The sequence below is a fragment of the Notothenia rossii genome (assembly GCF_949606895.1).
Source record: "Notothenia rossii genome assembly, chromosome: 1".
NCBI classification, from domain to species: Eukaryota; Metazoa; Chordata; class Actinopteri; order Perciformes; family Nototheniidae; genus Notothenia; species Notothenia rossii.
This window is the reverse complement of record NC_136912.1, coordinates 68331262-68351245: the sequence shown is the minus strand read 5'-3', so window position 1 is coordinate 68351245 and position 19984 is coordinate 68331262. Positions and strand designations below refer to the sequence as shown.

Here is a 19984-nt window from a genome sequence, read left to right as displayed (position 1 = left end):
GTGCTCCTTAATAGGCTACATGCACAGTCACTTCCGCATTGTGCGTAATACTGCCCAACTGTTTCCGCTACAACAACAACAATGGCGACGTTCTACACTCGGTGTTTACAAGAACTCCCGAAATTGAAAATTACCGATGTTCATCGAATTTGTTTGTCATATATTCATGATTACAAAGGTAAGACTTTGTTTGTCATATATTCATGATTACAAAGGTAAGACAAAATTATAAACGGATTGACTAGTTAACTAGCTAATGCTAATTTAGGCTAATGTCAAATGCAAGCTTTTGTTGTACAAATTCGCTATTTATAATCGACACGTTTGTCTTACTTTATGCACTATATCTGATCCTAATTGTTTAAAACGTTAGTGGGCCTGGTTAACTAAAGTTAGACTTGTTATTAGCTACTGTTATGCTACATGGTAGAAAGGTAAGTGCCTAGCATTACATGCTATTTGTAAGTAACATAGCCATTGTGTTGACGTGAGAAATATATCTAACCCAACACTCTGTTTTTCTTTATTCAGTGTCCAACAAAGACAGTCTGACAGGTCAGGTCAGCGTGAGAGCCTTGTGCTACCGGTCAATGAGGAAGAGTGAGACACTGCACAGTTTGAGTGTAGGCAGGCAGCATTGACACTGTGTTCCCCCCAGTTTATTGAGTTTCAGTTAGTTTCAGTTAGCATTAGTTTACCTTAAGGGAATCTCAACAGTGTCTTACTTCTTCCTGCTTTATCACAACTGATTGGTCAGATATTATTACATTGATTATGGATGTGTACGTTTGGGGGTTCAAATATATAGTCAAAACTGCTGTAATACAATTTTCAAGGCATCTTAGTTTCCAAAGAAGGTTCATTTTGGTATTGTAGGGAAAGAGGGTAACACCAAGCATTCGGGAATACATGCTTCTTCTAGGATATGGGTCAGTAAAAATAACCAATCATTCTACTCATAATAATAACCACCTGGCTCATTTACCACAAGTGAGGTTACTAATCACTAGCATTTCTTCTCTCTTTTTTAGATAACGCTTCGTGATTCATCACCAGTGGTGCTCACGCACAACCAGTGCTCCTGTGTTGCAGGATGAGGAGAGGAGCAGAGATGGAGCCCACAGTAGCAGCTGAATACAGTAGACTGGCAAATGTGAACTACTCCCCTTGTGGCCTTGTCATTCACCCCTCTACGCCCTGGCTTGGTGCCTCCCCTGATGGAGTTGTTTTTGACCCAACAGAATATCCCCAATTTGGCCTTGTTGAATTCAAATGTCCCAAATTATGTCGACTGCAAATATGTGCAGATGGAATGTGGCTCCCCTAAGCTCAAGAAAAGCCATGCCTATTACTGGCAAGTACAGGGTCAACTTCTTGTATCTGGGATGCAGTGGTGTGACTTTGTAGTGTGGGACCAGGTGCACCTGGTGCAAATAATATACACAGATCCAGAAGTGCAAAGAGCAATCAGAGAAAACGTTGCAATTTTTTTTTTTACACATACATGCCGAAGTACCTGTCATTAAAAGATCAGTGGGCACTGTAGCCATTGTTAACTCTGTAAGCAGTTAGCTGCTAGACCCTTGCTCAGCCGTCATTGTTTTTAGGAGGCAATCCCTCAATCATATGTTCTTAATTTTAAAATGTAGCACCTTCAAAGACTTCATGACAACAAATGTGATTTCAATATTGTATTTGATACACATAATCGTTTCCTCAAATTATTGTACTTTTTATTCAATTGCAACAATTGTTTGTCACATTTCATATATGTAAATAAATATACAATTGTATTTAAAAAAGACAATAAAGTGAACTGTTTTGTTTGTAATTAATAGTAAATCATTGCATTTGTCAGAAAAATCATTAACGCATTGTAATTTGCAATTTACCATTTATTCACAACAAAACACTAGCGTGTGTTAGGCAACACAGGATTACGGTGTGCTCACCCAGCTTAATCAAAGCTACCTGCACAGGTGACATCATTTAAATAGTTGCGCCATCGTGTGGTCAAATAATAGTTGGATTTGCTGATTCTCTTGTCCATCTTGTCTTATTTCACCCATGTCTTGACCAGTGCTTTGTTCTGATAGTTTGACAGCATACATGCTACTGCAAACAGTTGGTTGATGTTGTAGGCATGAGACAGGAGGATGACACCATCAAAAAGTTTGTTCTCTTTGATCCTCCTAATGACATGCTCCACATGAACCCTCAGTCTGGCAATGGCCTGTGTCTCCCTCACCTGATAGGCTGGCATTTGCTACTGCTTTGACAGAAAAGGTGGGCAGTACACCTTGCATTTGCAGCAATCGCTGATCAGGAAACCCTTATCTACCATCACTGCCATGTTTTCAGTCAACAACGCAGCTATTCCAGATTGTTTGAAAATCTCATTGTCGCTGACAGAACCACCATACAGACTGGAAACAAATGTCATTGCGCCATGTGGGGCTATGCCAACCAGGGCTTTCATGGTGCAGTGACATTTCTATTCAGAATACATTTCACTTTGGAGGAGGAGTGAGGATGGTGTTTGACACCTCAGCTCTGTGCAATCCAGGATCACCTGTGTGTCTGGGAAATCTTTGAATGCCTCTGGGAGGTGGGCTTGAACTTCTGCAAGTGTAAGCCAGATGCACTGTGACCCCAATAAAGTTGTAAGAAAACTTGTCCATGTCGCAATGATGCGGCTCATAGTGGACTGGTGTACGTTGAAGCGGTTTGCAAGGTCCCTCTCTTTCAAACCCACCGACATGAAGCAGAGAAAAAGGAAGAACTCGTCAATTGGCTGAAGCAGCTGTCTCTGGAAGATAAAAACAAAAAAAGGTTACTATATTAATGTCATGAGTGTAGCACACCATGGGAAAAACATTAAGTTGTTTTAGTTCTCTGATGTATTCAAAAAGGATTGAGTACTTTAGCCTTTTAGCCTACACGAAAGCAATGAAATGTCGGAGAAACATTTGGAAGGCTCAATCAAGAACCAGAAGGCCATCAGGTGGTTATAGCTCGGGAATCTGTACACAAAAGACACATGTCAGTCATTAATTGACACAGTAAATACAGTCGTTAATAGTAACACATGGGCTAATGCTTTCCTCTTGTTTGCTATAATACATTACAATTCAAGTAGACTGATTAAGAAGGCACTTGGTGCAGGTATAGTAATATACAGCAGTAAAATGTAACAACTACATTAAAGCAGCAGTAATAATAATCTAAAACATACAGGGAACATTTTACAAACAATTAGGGATGCAAATTATCGATTAATTCATTAATCATTAGTTGATTGACCTTATCGATCGATTAACGATTAACTGATATAAACGGCTTTTTTCCTGAGAATGTAAATTTCTCACTGTATCGATAGTGTCTTTAACATAAAAAGCTAAATATTGCTTATTTACTGAATAAAAATGCATGCTATATTGCACAATTGATGTTTTATTGTACCAGTTAGGATAATGTGCAGATAATGGCATTTATGTAGTTTAACAAAATAAATTAAGCACAGAAAATTCAAATACATAAAAAAATAATTGTGCACTGGCTCACCTGTCGCATGTGAAACATTAAGCAAAATAAAATTAATTTTAAAAAGAAATCTAAACAATATGGGTAGGCCTAGCCTACACAATATTAAGCCTACACATTATAATCTGGTTAACTACATATGTAAAACTTGAAACATTAGCAGCAGCATTTATAATCCCCTTTGGTCTGAGAAAGGTAACAGTAAGATAACTAGCCCTGGAAACTTCAAATATATTCTGAACACAACTTAAATCATCCCTGAGGAAGGTGACAGTAACATTAGAGGGCGACCCTTAGAACAGTCAAATGAAGATATAGGCTACCTCTCCTGAAACAAAAACATTCCTGTCTCAATGTGTTTTGAATAGGCTCCTGACCTAGACCCCTCTATTTTTGTTCAAGAAAATAAGCATATTAACGTGGTCAGGAGTAAGTCGTGTGCGCAGCCTGTTTACAGTCAGGCCAGCTGCTGAGAATACACGTTCTGATGGGACAGACGTGCCCGGTATGCACAGATATCGTCGTGCCACATTTGCCAGCCTCGGAAATCTTCCTTCATTGACTTTCCACCATTCTGTGGGACTGGAATCAAGGAGTGGTGAGGCATCCTTCAGAAACATGTCCACTTCCTCTTTAATGTCATCGTTGCTGCTGGTGGTATAGTTTTCACCCAGTAGAAGAGTCATAGCAGAAGTGTGTCTCTGAAGTGTAGCTCCCTGGACTGGCACATCATCTCCAGTGGTGGCTTCATTTGTTGATGTGGAGTCCACATGTTCTTCCATAGCCAGTTCAAGCAGTTTGGTATTAGCTGAGATCCTGCTTGCTGGGCTTAGAAATCCCAGGTGCTTATGCCGTGGGTCCAGCATCGTTGCTATCATTGGTGTTGTTGATGTGAGGTCTTCAGACTCAACCTGTTAAAATTAAATAAAGGAGAAAGCTAGCATTAGAGTTTTATTTAATAAGGTTTGACATGACAAGGGTACAACTGCATAAAAACGCAGTTTACACTGTGACAATGTGTTGGTGATAAGTGATTCACCCCATAATCTGTTATATAGCTCAAATGTGATCGAAGAGTTTAATTAATTAATGGCCATAGCTTACCTTCATCCGTTCCCCCAACGAAGTGCGCACTTTAGATTTGAATTCCGCCACTCTGTTGCTGTCTCCATTTGCCATCTTGAGATGCGTGTTAATCAGACTAAATGTGATGAGGTACGTGTTGGATATGGATACCTCCGTCTCTGCTGACATTACAGTAGTTGCACATTGGAGAGCCTCTAGTGCTGGCGCTATGTCCTCCATAAGCTGCCAGAAGTCGTCTCTCAATTCCAGCGTCCTCGCATCTGAAAGCTTGGTCTCTGAGCGGTCTGTTAGCACAGCACACACGGCCCATCGCTGTTCTACGAGTCTGCCAAACATCGCATGTACAGAGTTCCACCTGGTCTTACAGGACTGAATGAGCCGATGAGCTGGTAGCTGCATTTGTCTTTGTTTTGCTTCTAGCGCTTTCGTTGCTGGTGTGCTGTGATTGAAGTGCTTGACCAGCCTGCCAGCAGCTCCAATTACTCGGTTGACACCAGCAGCAGCGAATCCGTCATTGACGGCCAGATTTAAAGTATGAGCAAAGCAACACACTGATTTCCAACTGACTCGTGCGGGGTTGTTTGCTGAAACAATGTTCCGAGCGTTGTCGTGCACACAGGCTACTACACGGCCGGTGAGTCCCCATGACTCCACAGCCTGGTTCAGTTTGGCAGCTAAATTATCAGCTGTATGTCTCTCGGATAAGCTCTCCGTAAGAAGGACTGCCGACTTTACCTGCCAGTCGTTTTCAATATAGTGGCAAGTAATCGTGATGTAGCTTTCTGTAGTCAGTGCTGTCCAACAATCCGTCGTCAGAGCCACATTAGCCGCGGACAAACATGTTTTTAGCTTAGCCTTCTTAATTTCGTAGCGTGCTTCCAAGTTGGAAGTCACGGTCGCTCGCGAAGGGATGTTATATCCTGGCTCCATGAATTGTATCAGCTCCCGAAATCCCTCGGCCTCGGTGGTGCTAATTGGCATTATATCTCTTTCAATCATCCCGCAAATTCTCTGAGTAATGCCGTCTGCTTTTCTTTGGTCGCATACTCGCCTTCCCAGCACAGCAGCAATTGTAGGTTGTGAAGGCGACGGAATGGCTAACGTTACATGCAAGTTGTTCAGGTGGTATCTTAACGAACTTGTAGAGCTGTTGTATTTAAATGTAGCACCGCAAAGTTTGCATTGTGCGTCTTTTTCATCGTTAATTAATCTAAAATGCTCCCACACTCCACTCCGTTTTGACCGCCTCATCATTGTTTGTTTTAGTTTTTTTGCCGCCTCAAGTTTGTGACAGGTCTAGCTCTAGCGGCTCGCGAGAATCTCGGGTCACGTTCAAGTACGTCCTGTGGGAAACGGTCTTAGATTACAATGTTCAATTAGTCACAATTAATTTAATTTAATCGAGTAAATTATTTTCGACAATTAATCGATAGTCGATTAACCGTTAACATCCCTACACACAATGACTACTTTTACTCTTCATTCTTAAAGGCCATGTAATGCATCTAACACAGGTGTTTTTTAACATGTAGTTTAGATATCACCAGAATAAAAAAAAAAAAAATGTTTAAAGTAAAATATACGTTAAAAACGATGTTGGTTCCGAAGTTTGCCGAGTACGCCCCCGATCACTCCCGAACGAGCGGTGACGTCACACGTGGCAAATATTGCCATTTGATAAAATCAGTCAAAATGGCAAGCAACGCGACAACTTCAGACAGCGATAGCGATCATTCAAGCTCAGATTCGGTGGGTTATCTGGATTCAGTTACAGAAGTAGAGAGTGAACCAGCTAGCCTTTCACTTCAAGGCATCTTGCCTTATCAGTACGAGCCTCCTGCCCGGCAATCGAACAACGAGGCAGAAACTTGTGAAAGAGAAGCGGATTCCGCAGCCGGCGTGACTCGAGTCGGCAATACTGAATGGTAAATTCTGTTTTATTTAATTTGACCTGCACTAAATGTCGATCTTAATTTGTCATCTGTTCCTCACACGTCCGGCAGATATTGTTTTTTTTAATGTTATGTACAATAGTCAGGTGTAAATGTCAATGCTGTGAAAGCATGCCCACTGCAGATGAATGTGTATGCTGCAGAGAGATCTGGCAGGTGATGGAACAAATAGACAGTTTGCAACCTACTGACCAGATAGAAGACACCGACGAGAAACCAAGGTGCATTATTAGCCACCCAGGCTTTAGAGAAGGCTGTCTCAGTGTTTGGACACTGAAAATAGCGTATCTTCAATACAAACAACAACACAGAGCATTTGATGGCCAACTACACCAGTAAGTAAATATTGATTGACCCAACTGCCTATTGCAGCTTTGCTTTCATATAATACTTTTAGTCGCCACAGATATGATGGTACACTTTTAAAGATACCATTAAACTCTTTCAAGCAGTCAAAAACAGTTTGGCTTTTATGTTTTCTGTGTATGCAAGTTCAATGTATGCTTGGGAAAAGAAACAACTACACATGTGAGGAAATATATAAGAGGTCTATGATTCTGTCAAGCAGTCGTGTACAACCTCATATTTATTTTGTACAAGTAAAATACAAATATCATGTTATAAGCCAATTTGTAACCATTGCTACAAAATAGTACTACATAACATTTTATTTTTCTCCAAATATATTTATAATCTGTATACTTTTTTTTCATTAGGAAGTATCGATATACAGCTTATCGACAGTTTGTACATTGGTAATGGGGTGTACTCGGCCCAAAACTCACGAGTCCCGCTGCCTGCATGTGCTATAACCGAGATACGGAAGACTTACCCTGAACCGGGAGGCCGCTATCAGGGATTACAATGGCCAAATCTGTAATTTGACATAAGTCATGCAGCTGAACTAGTTAAAATGGTTTCACATGATGTAAATAATTGACAAAGTACGTAATTTACAATATTATTTTTCCAAAGAAACATGTAAATATAACAACATTTTCCAAATCACAAGTTTGTAAGATTGTATTAATTTACTGTTTGATAAATAAAAAAGGGTTCTTTTGTTAATTTTTCACTTGTAACATTTGATCTTTATTGCAGTGTACATTTGTCTATTTTGGTATATGTGCGAGTCCACAAACAATTAAAAGTGGTAAAAATAATAAAGATATTCAGATGTAATTAATTTTTGGCCTTACTTATTTCACTTCAACTTGTATATATTTCAGTCACTAAGTTCACTGTACTCTGGTGACATTTAGCTCAAGCTGGCATAACACCTGTAGTAACTTAATTCTGACCCGAGTTTTGTGCACAATCTTCCAGCACCCATGATCAATGTTTATAGCAATCAGGAAACATTCACAGCTCAAAAGTATTTTTAAATTCTTAGGGCTTTAATTCAGCTTCTCTACTAATGATAGTAATATCTTTAATGCTAATCTGATCAACCAGAAGAAAGTAGAACCTGGATGTTGGAACACTGTGCCTACTGGTTCAGTAGAAGTGCATTGCACGAAATGTAGGTCCCGACACCCCACCAACAAGCACAGACATAAACAGCAGAATGTAATGTATTAGGCAATAATATCAGTGATATGAGTGAGTAGAAACAATCACCACAAAAGAAAAAATTATAATATTGATGGCTGATCACCAGAGGATTCAATAACCAGTTTGACAGTCTGCCAGGTATTATGTTAATACAGTATATAAGCATAGAGATATTGTTAATTTTATTTGAAGTACACTATTATGAAGTATCACCCATAGATACAAGAAAAGTTTTTGTACAAAATGAAAAGGAACTGTTTACACAAGATAAGAACCACACCACAAAAGAAAGCAGGAATCTTATTTCAAAGCAAAGATTAAAGATAGTCTAGTAAACACTGTTACTGGTTAATGAACCGACACCTGTGCTGACGCACTGCCTCATCTTTATCGGAGTGGTCCATCTCTGAGGCCAAAGGTTGTGGTTCTTGGTCAGGGACTTCTTGGATGGACTCTCTCAAGTCCTGTGGCGAGTCAGAATAGGCTTGCAGAAGATCTTCAAGAATGTTTATTGTGTACTCTGAAAATAATAGAATAGTTTAGCAGGGTCGGAATGCTCATGTGTTACTGTATTGGTAATTTGGTATATCAAAATCTGTCCCCTATCTAAACTTACTATATGTTGCTGGTGTCTTTTCCTTGCGTACTGAATGTTGACCCTTTTTGAACTTTGGGAAACGGATTGTGAAACGCTCTTGGCCCTCTCGAGTCACAGCCTGTAGTCTTGCACTGTTTTCGTTGTAGTGCTGCCAAGTGGTACCTGAAATAAATACTTAAAATGATTATTTCTTATGTAGACTGAACAATTACAGAAAATATAGAATCAAAGTATCCCTAAAACACAATTAAAAGAAATCCATTTAGTACAAGGCTATCAGTAGTTACCTAGCAAGCTGACAGAGCCACATGAATCCTGTATGCTTCGGTGCAAAGCGAATGATTAAACTATGGAATGCTTCCAGAGATGATGTTTGGTATGTACTCGAGATCTTCTTGATGTCCTTAAGCACATGGGGATCGGTTAAGATGTCATTCAGCAGCTCAGCTGGCTTAGATCCTGCAATAAATAGTTTACATTTTTAGGGAAAGAGATTAACACCAGGACTGCTGCCTGGGTAGGTGGCTTTCTGATTTGGCAACTAAATTTGACTCTTAATTTTGCCTTAATGCCTTAATTTTGCCTTTCAATTATTCCAGTATGTGCAAAAATGTGTTCCATGTACCTGGTTTAAGCCATTGTTTATTTCTGTTGTCACCTAGTAAATGGGCATGGTCACACATGGGGTATATCTCGGTATCATGCTCATGTATGTCTTGCACATGGTTAGCAACAGACTTCAACTTTTCCCCTAACAAGTCAGCCTGCCTTTCTGGAACTGTCCCTGCGACATAGTACATATGGTGAATGATCGATTTCTTCCACAAAACAACATCTTCACAACCCTTCTTTTTGGCGAGAGCATCGATCTTTTTACCAAGTCCTGTAATTAAAGGATTAAATTATTACCAACATACATGTAGCAAAGAAGCATATATATTAGTGGTGGGCATAGATTAATTTTTTTAATCTAGATTAATCTCACTGTATTCTTGGAATTAATCTAGATTAATCTAGATTAAAATGGCTCATTTGAATTCTGCCGAAGGCATTCAGAATATGTGTGCTACCCAAATAATGACTAAAAGTAAGTCTTTGAGAACGGGTTTCTCAAGCCAGGTGGTGCATTAGACCAGGGGCTCATCTCCAGTTTCCAAAATGCATCACAAACTGACAAAGACAGACAAAGTAAATTAGAATAATTTCACTACTAGTAGTAAACAACTAGCAATTATCAAGAAGCAAACATAACGTGGTGGTAATTAAAAGGCTACAAAATTAAATTATGTAATTTAAAATGACATAACGTAGCATACCTAAAGCGAAGGAGTGAAGTTCCCAGCTAGCATCGATGAGGTGTACTGTAACGCCGAGGTAGTTGTCGTTGTTAACGGACGTCCAATGGTCCCCAGTCAGTGCTACAGACCTCGCCTCTACCATCTTCTCAACTTTCGTAGCTTTCTCTTCTGCGTGCTGGTCATGTATTCTCCTCATGATAGTTCGCCTCGCAGGCAGTTTGTAAGATGGGTCACCTGTGGCCGCCTGGAGAACAAGCTCGAGCCCGTCATCTTCAACCACGCTAATGGGCCTGCAGCTGGTGGCAATCCACTGAGCGAGGAGACTAGTTAGCTTGGCTGATAGAGCTGTGCTGACGGGCTTGCCTCGGTTGCACTCAAACATAGTTGTTTGACGACGAGTCTTCCCCCGCGCTACATCAGTGCTCGGCCCGGCATCTTCCGCATTAGCTAAGGGATGCTTTGCGTTTAGGTGGTACTTGAGACTGGATGAACTCCTACAGTAAACTAATTCCGCATTGCACAAGGTGCAAACAACCTTATTTTTGTCGAGGTTTCCATCGGGAAGCTTCTTAAAAATAAATGTCCCCTGAAGCAAACCCCGCGGCTTCATTCCTGCTGTATCCATGTTAGCATGTCACGTTTAATGTGGCTGATTTGACCGGGGTCAGATCCATAGACAGTAGAAGAAACACAGGTCAAAGACTCGATCTCGCCCCCTACAGTGCAATTCGGCTAGGTATACATCCGCGCTAAATTATCAAGGTGAAAGTCATCATCGCTTGCGTAGTATAGACCCAGCTCCCAACCCAACTTTGAGAATAGATTAACGGCGATATTTTTTTTTATCGCCGACAAGAGTCTCACGTTAACGCAGCACGTTAACGCCGATAACGGCCCACCACTAATATATATACAACACAAATGTACAATATTTTAATAAATTCAGTTCTACTTCCATAATGAGCACACAAATTCACACCTTTCGCTATATGCCATGCATCGAAGTGATGTTTCAGCTCTGCTGTGCGGGGGTTGTGTGGAGTTTCTTCTCTCAGGTACTTTGTAATAGATTTGTGCCGGTCAGTTACCATAGATGCGACATCCAGCTCATGCGTCTCGGTCAGGAGTGTCAGACACCTCTTCAAGCCCTCGAGCTCAAAAGCATTGCTGCTGGTTACCTCATTGCTCTGAATAACGACATAAACAACATTGGTAATATGTCATCATTGTCCTATACTGTATTTGTACTGTATGGTGGTTTCATACCTTGCATTCATTATTATTAAGTTAGAAGTGTGGGTAAATTGTACTGTACCATGTACAAGAATATTACTACATGTACTTAATTCACTAACTATTTACCTGGACTAGTTGGGTATCCAGCACTTTGTTGATCCTTTGTTCGATCACCGTGTAGCCTCCATATTTGGCCGAGTGGCCAGGGCTGTCACAACGAGCATCCCCTGTCAGATGTATGCCACCTTCCATGCCTTTGAGTCTCTCCACAAGACTTGTCTGTTCTGTTTCCCAGAGTCTGGGAGGGTAGACTTCCTGACAACAAAATTGATGCCGATATGATCAGATTTCCAACAGGAAGTTGATTGAGAAATGGCTGGCTGTTCCATACTCTTGTGTATTTACAGTTTCCAAATTTCTGCCTGATCTGCACTAAACTGCACTAAACTGCCAATGGTGTTAACAACCTCGACTAGAATCAACAACTTGATCCAGCACAAATTGGGCAGTACTGGAACAGCTCCAACAAATTGGCCTCAAAGACGAAATCCTTCTTGTCTTGTGCATATTTCCTGGGGCATTTGTGCAAAAGTTCTTCTTGCCTTTGTCTGGAAGCAAACAACTTTATCAATGATGTGTTTTGTTATAAGTACATTAATGTAAATCTGGTTATATTAATTTTCATTACCTTCTAACTAAACTATGGTATGTTCACACACAACTAACCTATCTTCTTCACATATCTCCTCCTCTTTTTCCTGTAATGCCTCATCAATCGACAGCTCCGAAGGCTTGTAGTCAGAGTCAGAGTCATCTTTGATGGGTGTCTGATCAGCGTTGAATACAAGTGTAGCACAACCTTTCTTTGGTGTTGACACTGTTGGTGTAGATGCACTTTCTTGCTCTTCATACTGTGTACATGCATCAAACCATGATAACTGGATCTGTTGAGGTCCCTGTAAATTGGAAATGATAGTAACCATAACATTGTCCAACACATGAAATGTCAAAAGTGATACTTAGACACATGATAACAACAATTCACCAATCTATATTTTGTAACTGTTTTCTTCTGTACCTTTGCTTCTATAGTAAGGTCTTGTTCGAGTTGAGAACTGTGTGCTTGCCTCAGATCTATGTGGCAATGTGCTTTCAGTCACTGAAGCTGCAGCAGGATCTTCTGGCAAATTAGATTCCAAATAAACATCTGAGTCGCTCGAGACATGATCCTGTTCTCTCAGCAACTGGAACCAAAAACAAACAGTTAAAAACACCTAACAATTTCAGGGATGGATCCTGCAGCAATCATTTGGTCTCAAAACATTTAGCTGACAGACATATGCACACAAGCTAATTCTATTTTATTTAGGCACACATTTTTACAAAACTGAAATTCTTACTATTTATGTATGTTTCCCCAGAAATGGGTTGAATAACTTAAATCACACTTTTATCATAGGCCCCACAAATACAGCACACCAAATTCTCATAGATCTACATTTGTTTTCAGTCTAAAACAAAACAAAACATATTAATTTGATGTAAATGAAATAACACATACCCTTGCCACCTCTAATTTGGAAACAGCCCTTCTAGGATGTGGGCAGATTTAGCTTGTTTTCGGTTTTTTGCCTGACGAAGTGAAGTAACTGTCAACATTGCTGGCAGTCGTTGCCGACGAACATGCAGCAGATCTGGCTCTCTTTGCGCCTGATGCTTTTGGAGTTTCGGCCGGTCTTTCAGGGTTTGTGGTGGGTACAGCATCTAGCTTAAGCGTTTTTTTGGTCTTGTAGCCTAATTCCACCATCAAAGCCCCTTCAAAACTGTCTGGGGTGAAATGGCTACCAAATATCACAGCTTGTGATTTCTCGTGCGGCGGATGAAAGTTCGCTCTTTTGGTCTGTACAAAACGGATCCACTGACGTCTAACAGCCGTGTTTTTCGGAAATTCGTGTACATTGTTAAATAAAAAAAGTTTAGCGAGGTCCGGTTACACATATGTTGAGCGAAAATAGCGGAAGGATACAAAACAAACAATCCAGACGAGGCTGGTGTTTGTCACGTGTGACGTCACACAGCTGGGTTAATGGCTGGCAAGCTTTTTGCTACCGGAGCGGAATAACACGGGAAAGTGGCACACATTTCATGTTATTTGGGGGGTATTTATGGAAAGAATCATTGATGTTGATATGTCAAATGAAACAGTGGAAAGTGATGAAGCGATTTATTAACACAGAATAACGTTTATTTTGGACATTTCATGGACTTTAAGTGTGCAACTGGGGGAAAGGCAGTGGATATTGACATGTACTTTTACTTTGGTAAGGTTTTGAAGATTTCCACTTGTAGTAAAGTATTATCAGTATGTTGTTAGTATTAGTAGGTTTTACTCCACCACATTTAGTTAACCTTCATAGTTTCTAGTTACTTTTTATATATGAAAACACATGATTTATGATTCTACATGTTCAGTTCAGGAGTATTTTCCAACCATAGTATTTGTACTTATACTTCAGTTAAGTAGCCTACTTATTCCAACACTGCATGCATATAGTCAGCAGTCAAACGGCCGGTAAACAGGATTCTTTACAAGCTAACCCATCTCAAAAACTTGGATATAATTTAGCCAAAACATTACCTGGTATAGAATCGGATGTTGTGGTCGGAGCCAGCAAACCGCTGTAAGCAAAACTCTCGCTGGACTCTTAACTCCTGCAGTTGCTTCTGTAGATCCTCCACTGTTTTGGAGTTGTCTTCTGTAGCTTGAGAGGACATGTCAAGTGAAGCTGGTTCAGGGGTTGAGCAGTAATCATGTTCACGGACATCGATGTGCTCTTCCTGCTCCTCCCGAGAGACTGGTTCAGTGGGCTGCTCCCTTCTCTCCCAAACACTAGCCCGCGGTGTTTGAGCAGTAAAGTGATTCCACTCAAACAGAGTTGGTACAGCACCTTTCACAAGCCTCCTACGGCCATCAAGGGTTTTTGGCTCTATTAGTTGATCCGTAGCAAAGTGACGACTGCAGACCTTGGAGTGAGAGGAGATTGTAAAGTTATCGCGTCGTATTTTAACCAGCCACTGTCTTCGCAGCTCGAGTTCGGTCGAAAAGCCAAGGAAACTTAGGACGCCGTTGAATTTAGCTGACGCCGTACAAAGTTGGACACAGCAGTGCTCGGAGTAGTTCTTTACTTGTCTTTGAAAATGCTCCGTTTTGAAAATCTTCCGTTGACTCATATTTAAACCATAGATTTAATAAACAGTTAAACATTTATGGACGATCTCCCGCTCAGCTACGCAAATCGGATCGGAAGCTGCCGAGCCGTATTACGGCTAAGGCGGAAGTACGTCTCAGACCTTAGTGCATGTAGACTATTACGCTTTCATCCTCCTTTAACAAAATACTTCACATTCATCCAGTTTGTGACAGTAGTTGTAGCATTTTTGAGACTTTTACACTTTAATTACCGCTGTTGCCCCCCCCCCCCCCCCCCCCCCCCCTCCCCCCCTGCTGTATTATATAACGATTTAGGAATCATATGAAATAACAATATGTAACCATTCCTCCCTCAACGATTAGGGTTAGTTTGTTTGTTTTGGTCAGGATGCTGCAGCAGCGGTATTACGATTCTCTCCCCCCCCCCCCCCCCCCTCAGAGACGTGGACCCTGGAGGGCTGTTAGTCCAGTTTTCTGTCGTTGTCTTGAGAAGAGAACCAAGTTTTACTGCTCGGTGTTAGTGCGTGTCCCTGCTGGATTCAGTACAGCTGAATTAGATGAGGTTTTGATTCAATGTGGAAACCTCAGTGGGGATGGAAAAGGCCACTAAAGTGTTGAGGGAGCGAATCAGGAGGAGTGAGATGAAAAAAGGAGAGAAAGACAGCGATCCTGGTCCGTCCCCTAAGGGTGAAATTCCCTGTTGACGTTGTTGTGGGTGTGTGTGACATGGATAATGAGTGTCAATGGTCTTTATTTTACTGGATATTCCCATGTAAACTAGACTAAATCCACTGTTCAAATGCAATACATAAATCAAATGGATGTTCTAGAGAAAGGTGACTCTCAGAGGAGGTTCAAATGCTTAATGACAACCTGAATTATCTGTAAATATAAATTGACTTTAACTGGTAAGCATATCTTTAAAACCCTAGGGATTTGTATGGGTTCATGCATTCTTGAGACTGTTGTTATTACTGTAATACAGATATTTTTTGCCAGCTAAAAACAAATTTTAGATCACAAATGTTAGATTTCCCAATTAAACTGGGAAATCTGGATCACAAAGAAATCACTTTGTTAAACTGGGAAATCTGGATCACAAAGAAATCACAATAATAATTACATAAAGTACTTTGAATTTATCCAACGGGATATTGTATCTCTTCTATCCATACTGTATGACAAGATAATTGTTGTAAAAAAAACTAAAACCTTATATCAGTTTATGATTAATAGCATTTCATGTAGGCTGTATACCATAAGGGGTTGATGGCTGCGGACATATTGCGCTCCAAAGACCTTATTCCAAAAATATCTTCACTTTTCCGAAATTACGTTCACCATCCAATCATGTCCTCAGTGTCCAAAAAACATTCAGACTTTTCAAAAGTGCTCTTCTTAGCTGCTCTTTAATGTTTCTCTTTTCATCAAAATGTCAGTACAATGCAAATTTGTCCACATTTCCAAAATAACCTCTTCAGATTCAAAAAGGTCACCATTATTAAACAGCTTATTAAACATGATCCAACCTCAATGTTTTCACTCTGAAAGCCTACTGAAATCTTGCCTCCTCACTTTCCAAACATCCAAAAACGTCCCTATTTTCCACTCAAGGTCACACACTGCTGCTTCTTCTTATCTGAGAGCTGAAATAATCAGTATGTCACACAGCCGAGTCATTAACATGGATAGATTGAGAATAAACAATTTTAATGTGATTGTGAGACATGAGGACCCCCAGGGTGTGTGTGTGTGTGTGTGTGTGTGTGTGTGTGTGTGTGTGTGTGTGTGTGTGTGTGTGTGTGTGTGTGTGTGTGTGTGTGTGTGTGTGTGTGTGTGTGTGTGTGTGTGTGTGTGTTTGAATGTGTGGGAGATGATTTGGCTCTGTATGGTTGACCTGTCAAGAGGATGTACCAGTTGCATTGTTGTGCGCATTTGTGTGTGTGTGTGTGTGTGTGTGGGGGGGGGGGGGGGGTTTGTCAGTATTAATACATACCAATAGAGCCCCCCCCCCCCCCCACCTCTCTGTCCCATCTCAGAAACACGACCTGCCTATTTGCATGCTCACTGACTGTAAAATTGCAAACTCCCACTGAATCAACTCTTAACTAAACATGTCTAATGATTTCACATTAGAATCTGATTGCTGGTTGTGGTTTTTTTTCATCTTCTTAGCTTAGTTTCAGCATCTGCGGCTCTGGGGAGTGTATGCTATTACAGAAAGCAAATTAAAACCTGGGACGTGGAGAGAGAAGAACCTTGAATAGGTGACAGATGGAGGTTGTGTGTGTGTGTGTGTGTGTGTGTGTGTGTGTGTGTGTGTGTGTGTGTGTGTGTGTGTGTGTGTGTGTGTGTGTGTGTGTGTGTGTGTGTGTGTGTGTGTGTGTGTGTGTGTGTGTGTGTGCCTTTGTCACAGCATGTTTGTGTCTCATGGAGAGACATTTGAGATTATGAGAGTAACTGTAGGAGGATGTGGATCTCCCCCCCCAAACAATTTGAATGTTTTATCCATCCAACCGCTTGAACAAAGAAAGAAACTGCAGCAGAACTGAATTGTGGGGTGTCATTTTCCAGGGCGCCCTCTAGGGGACACTGTTGGACATTATTCTGCAGAGCACAAAGGATAAGAGGCTCAGAGAAATGTATAGAGACTATATGATGCAGAGACAGGGAACAAAAGAAATGTAAAGGCGTTCAAACTATTTTTGTCTCTTCACCTTCACAGTAAACTATTTTGTTTTGCTGGAAAAATCCATGTCGAGAGCTGACACAAACTTCAACATTTGTCATCGCCTCTCAGTTTGCAAGGATTGTCAGACAAAAGGCCAACCTTGTCCCTGTGCTGCATGTATGGAAATGGCACAATAACTATATAGGCTTATGTTTTTTCTTTTTCTTTCCCTCCTCTTTGTGCAGAGGCTGTCTGGAGGTTCACCTTTGTGGTGGGTTTCTATGAGCATCACTTGAAAAATAATTCCACTTTCTCCCTCAAGTTTTTCACGTGGGTTTTGTATGTGTGGATAAATAAAAGACGAAATTGAAACTCAAGAGGCGAGTTTGAAAAGAAACACATGCGAAGGATTTGAATTCATCAAACATGCACGCACGCACGCACGCACGTAGAAGCATGATAAGTGGAGGAAACAATCAATACAAACACTTTGAAACACATATACCTCATGCACAGATATGTTCTTTGCTGTGTGAATATATGTATGCGTATGTATGCTTCTCATATTAAATAATATGTTTAACATAATGCAGCAATATTTGCCAGTGATTTAGCTGTAGCCGTTAAATATTTGTGTGATCTCGCAACACTCAGCAAAGGTAGCTGTCAAAACTCCCCATGGGGGGCCGACACGGCTACAACTGGAGCTCTGTGTGTGTGTGTGTGTGTGTGTGTGTGTGTGTGTGTGTGTGTGTGTGTGTGTGTGTCTGTGTGTGTGTGTGTGTGTGTGTGTGTGTGTGTGTGTGTGTGTGTCGTGTGTGTGTTTGTGTGTGTGTGTGAGAATCAATGCGTGTGTTCATTTGCCAGTGAGTTCATGTAAGTTCACTCACACAGCCCCTGCCTATATGATATCAACGTACGTATCTAGAGAAATCTCTTTTTCACTAAAGTACTGAACATCTGTACGTAAATGTACTCATATGCAGGAGGCCTTCATGCAGTGGCCAACTTTATAATCCCTGGACGTAAACAAGCGCTCCGGTTGTAGTCCCTTTGTTTCCGTTGTGTTTTGAGCTTCTTCCAGCGTTCTTTTAATTTCAGCGCTTTGTATTTGCAGTGTTTTGTTTATGCACCGCTTTTAGGAAACCCTGCGCATGTTTTGTAAAGACATTTAAGATGTTTATTTATTTGCATGTGTTTTTGCGCAAGTACAGCACGTTTCTCCTAATAGAAGTTTTTGTGACGTTGAAGCTTTTGCACCAGTGGGCCTCCGTACATTAGCCCTAGGTTCTGTGGCCAGTGTAAAGAAGCCTCTGAAGTTTTCCTTTTCAATGACTTAAAATGACTTACATAATAATAATACTAATTGTTTTCTTTGTTGAGGAAATTGCCAAAGACTGTTGCACAAAACAAATTAAACTGATTTTTTACATAAGAAAGAAAACTAAGAGGGAAGAAATCTAATCAGAAATACCATATTCCCAAAATGTACAAAGCTGCCAATGTGACAGAACCACGACATAATATTTAGAGTTTAATGGAAATTGATATTTTGTAACACTTAAAATATGTTTCAAAATAAAAGGAAAATAAGGAGAGAAGTAAAAATGTCTTTACAAGTATGTTTTTAAATGATTGATCAGCCACGTAAAATCATGGTTAAAACTGCACTGCCTGAAACGCCTCCATTGGACTTCTTTGCTTACTTCTTAAACATAGTGGCATCGCTATGTTACATATTGTACGTGATATGGTAAGGGTCAGGACATCTCTAATCCGTTGACCAATAACAACAGAGTTGTCCAGCTAACCAATCAGAGCAGACTGGGTTCTCTTATCAGCCAGTAGGTGAGAAGACAAAAATAAAGCACTGTTTGAACATAAAAGCATGTAAACATGTTACAGTAGAGTACAATAATGGAACCCGAAAATGGGCATTAAACTCTTGCACGTTTGTTGGCCAGCGAATAAACGATTATATCTGTAATCTTGAGCCACTGCTCATCAGAGTGTATGTTCTGGAACAACTTCCATTAACTTCCTGTTTATAGTTAAGTTTCCCCTTTAAGTCATGAAAATGTGGCCTGTGGTTGTACATTTATTTGGCTTGTTGGTCAAACATACAAACGTACCACATGTGGATCCAAAAACATACACATCTAAACAAATTAGTGCTGTTATCCTGACATGTTTTGGTTGTTCCTACAGAACCAAGGCCATTTCCAAGCAAAGATAACCAGTGGGAAAACAGCTAATGAAGCATCAATTTGAATAATACAGCGGAGTATATAATGAGCGCTTTTAATTTTAAGATCATTTTTGGCAAATGTAAACCCATTCCGATGTTCATGTACAGTATGTGCCAAGTGCCCGGAATAACTTGTAAAACCCTCCTGCCTGGAGTTAAACTATTAATAAAAGAACAACTCCTTGGGCAGGATTGTAATTGGCTGTGAAGCAACCCAAATTTACATGCAAATGACTACTTAGGTGGGGGGAAACGATGTTCAGCGGGTGGAGAAATGTCACCTGTTCGGATGCAACTGAGATTTTCCCTTAATGCAATTCAAGACGAACGTTACGTTTATTCCTCCACCTCCCCGCTTGACTGCCTGGAGCGAGTGTTGGGAACACTGTGTTTCCAGTGACAGCAGCTAACAAGGGGGCGTTGGTACTGCTCCATATTCTCACTGCCTGTACATAGGGGAGCACCTGGGGTTGTGGATGAATATTTAAAACCATTTCCATATCAAATTAGATGTGACCTTGGAGTACACAGGCCGATGAAGCCTAAAAGAGACTAATTTTCTTTCAAAAGCCCCCTCCGCCATACAA

At 40.6% G+C, this 19984-nt stretch overlaps 2 protein-coding genes across 9 annotated transcripts in view; both read right to left on the bottom strand.

Moving 5' to 3' along the window:
- tspan1 (tetraspanin 1) overlaps positions 1 to 19984 on the bottom strand; it is a 112275-nt gene that overhangs the window by 60127 nt on the left and 32164 nt on the right. For 3 of the 6 annotated variants that reach the window (XM_079676192.1, XM_079676193.1, XM_079676194.1), the window contains exon 1: positions 13906 to 14604. Coding sequence is in view for 3 of the 6 variants with exons in the window: in XM_079676189.1 (XP_079532315.1) it covers position 8655; positions 8752 to 8895; positions 9021 to 9192; positions 9359 to 9616; positions 11011 to 11218; positions 11394 to 11519 (909 nt within the window). In the remaining 3 variants the exon portion in view is untranslated. Of the gene's footprint in view, positions 1 to 7115; positions 8656 to 8751; positions 8896 to 9020; positions 9193 to 9358; positions 9617 to 11010; positions 11219 to 11393; positions 11876 to 11993; positions 12224 to 12345; positions 12512 to 13905; positions 14605 to 19984 lie in introns of those variants that run through there. The other 3 variants (XM_079676189.1, XM_079676188.1, XM_079676190.1) reach the window with 3 other exon arrangements.
- Positions 1808 to 6020, bottom strand: LOC307036138 (E3 SUMO-protein ligase ZBED1-like). Of its 3 annotated transcripts, none has more exons than XR_013807285.1 (3): positions 4648 to 6020; positions 2923 to 4454; positions 1812 to 2809 (listed from the first exon to the last, which is right to left on the bottom strand). XR_013807285.1 is itself a non-coding variant. In XM_079676171.1 (2 exons), exons 1-2 carry the CDS (start codon positions 5881 to 5883, stop codon positions 3921 to 3923), a joined length of 1770 nt encoding a protein of 589 aa, XP_079532297.1. In that variant the 5' UTR covers positions 5884 to 6020; the 3' UTR covers positions 1808 to 3920. The 3 variants fall into 3 exon arrangements, 1 of the variants encoding a protein (XP_079532297.1); XR_013807286.1 differs by having other exon boundaries at positions 1813 to 2809; positions 2941 to 4454; XM_079676171.1 differs by having other exon boundaries at positions 1808 to 4454.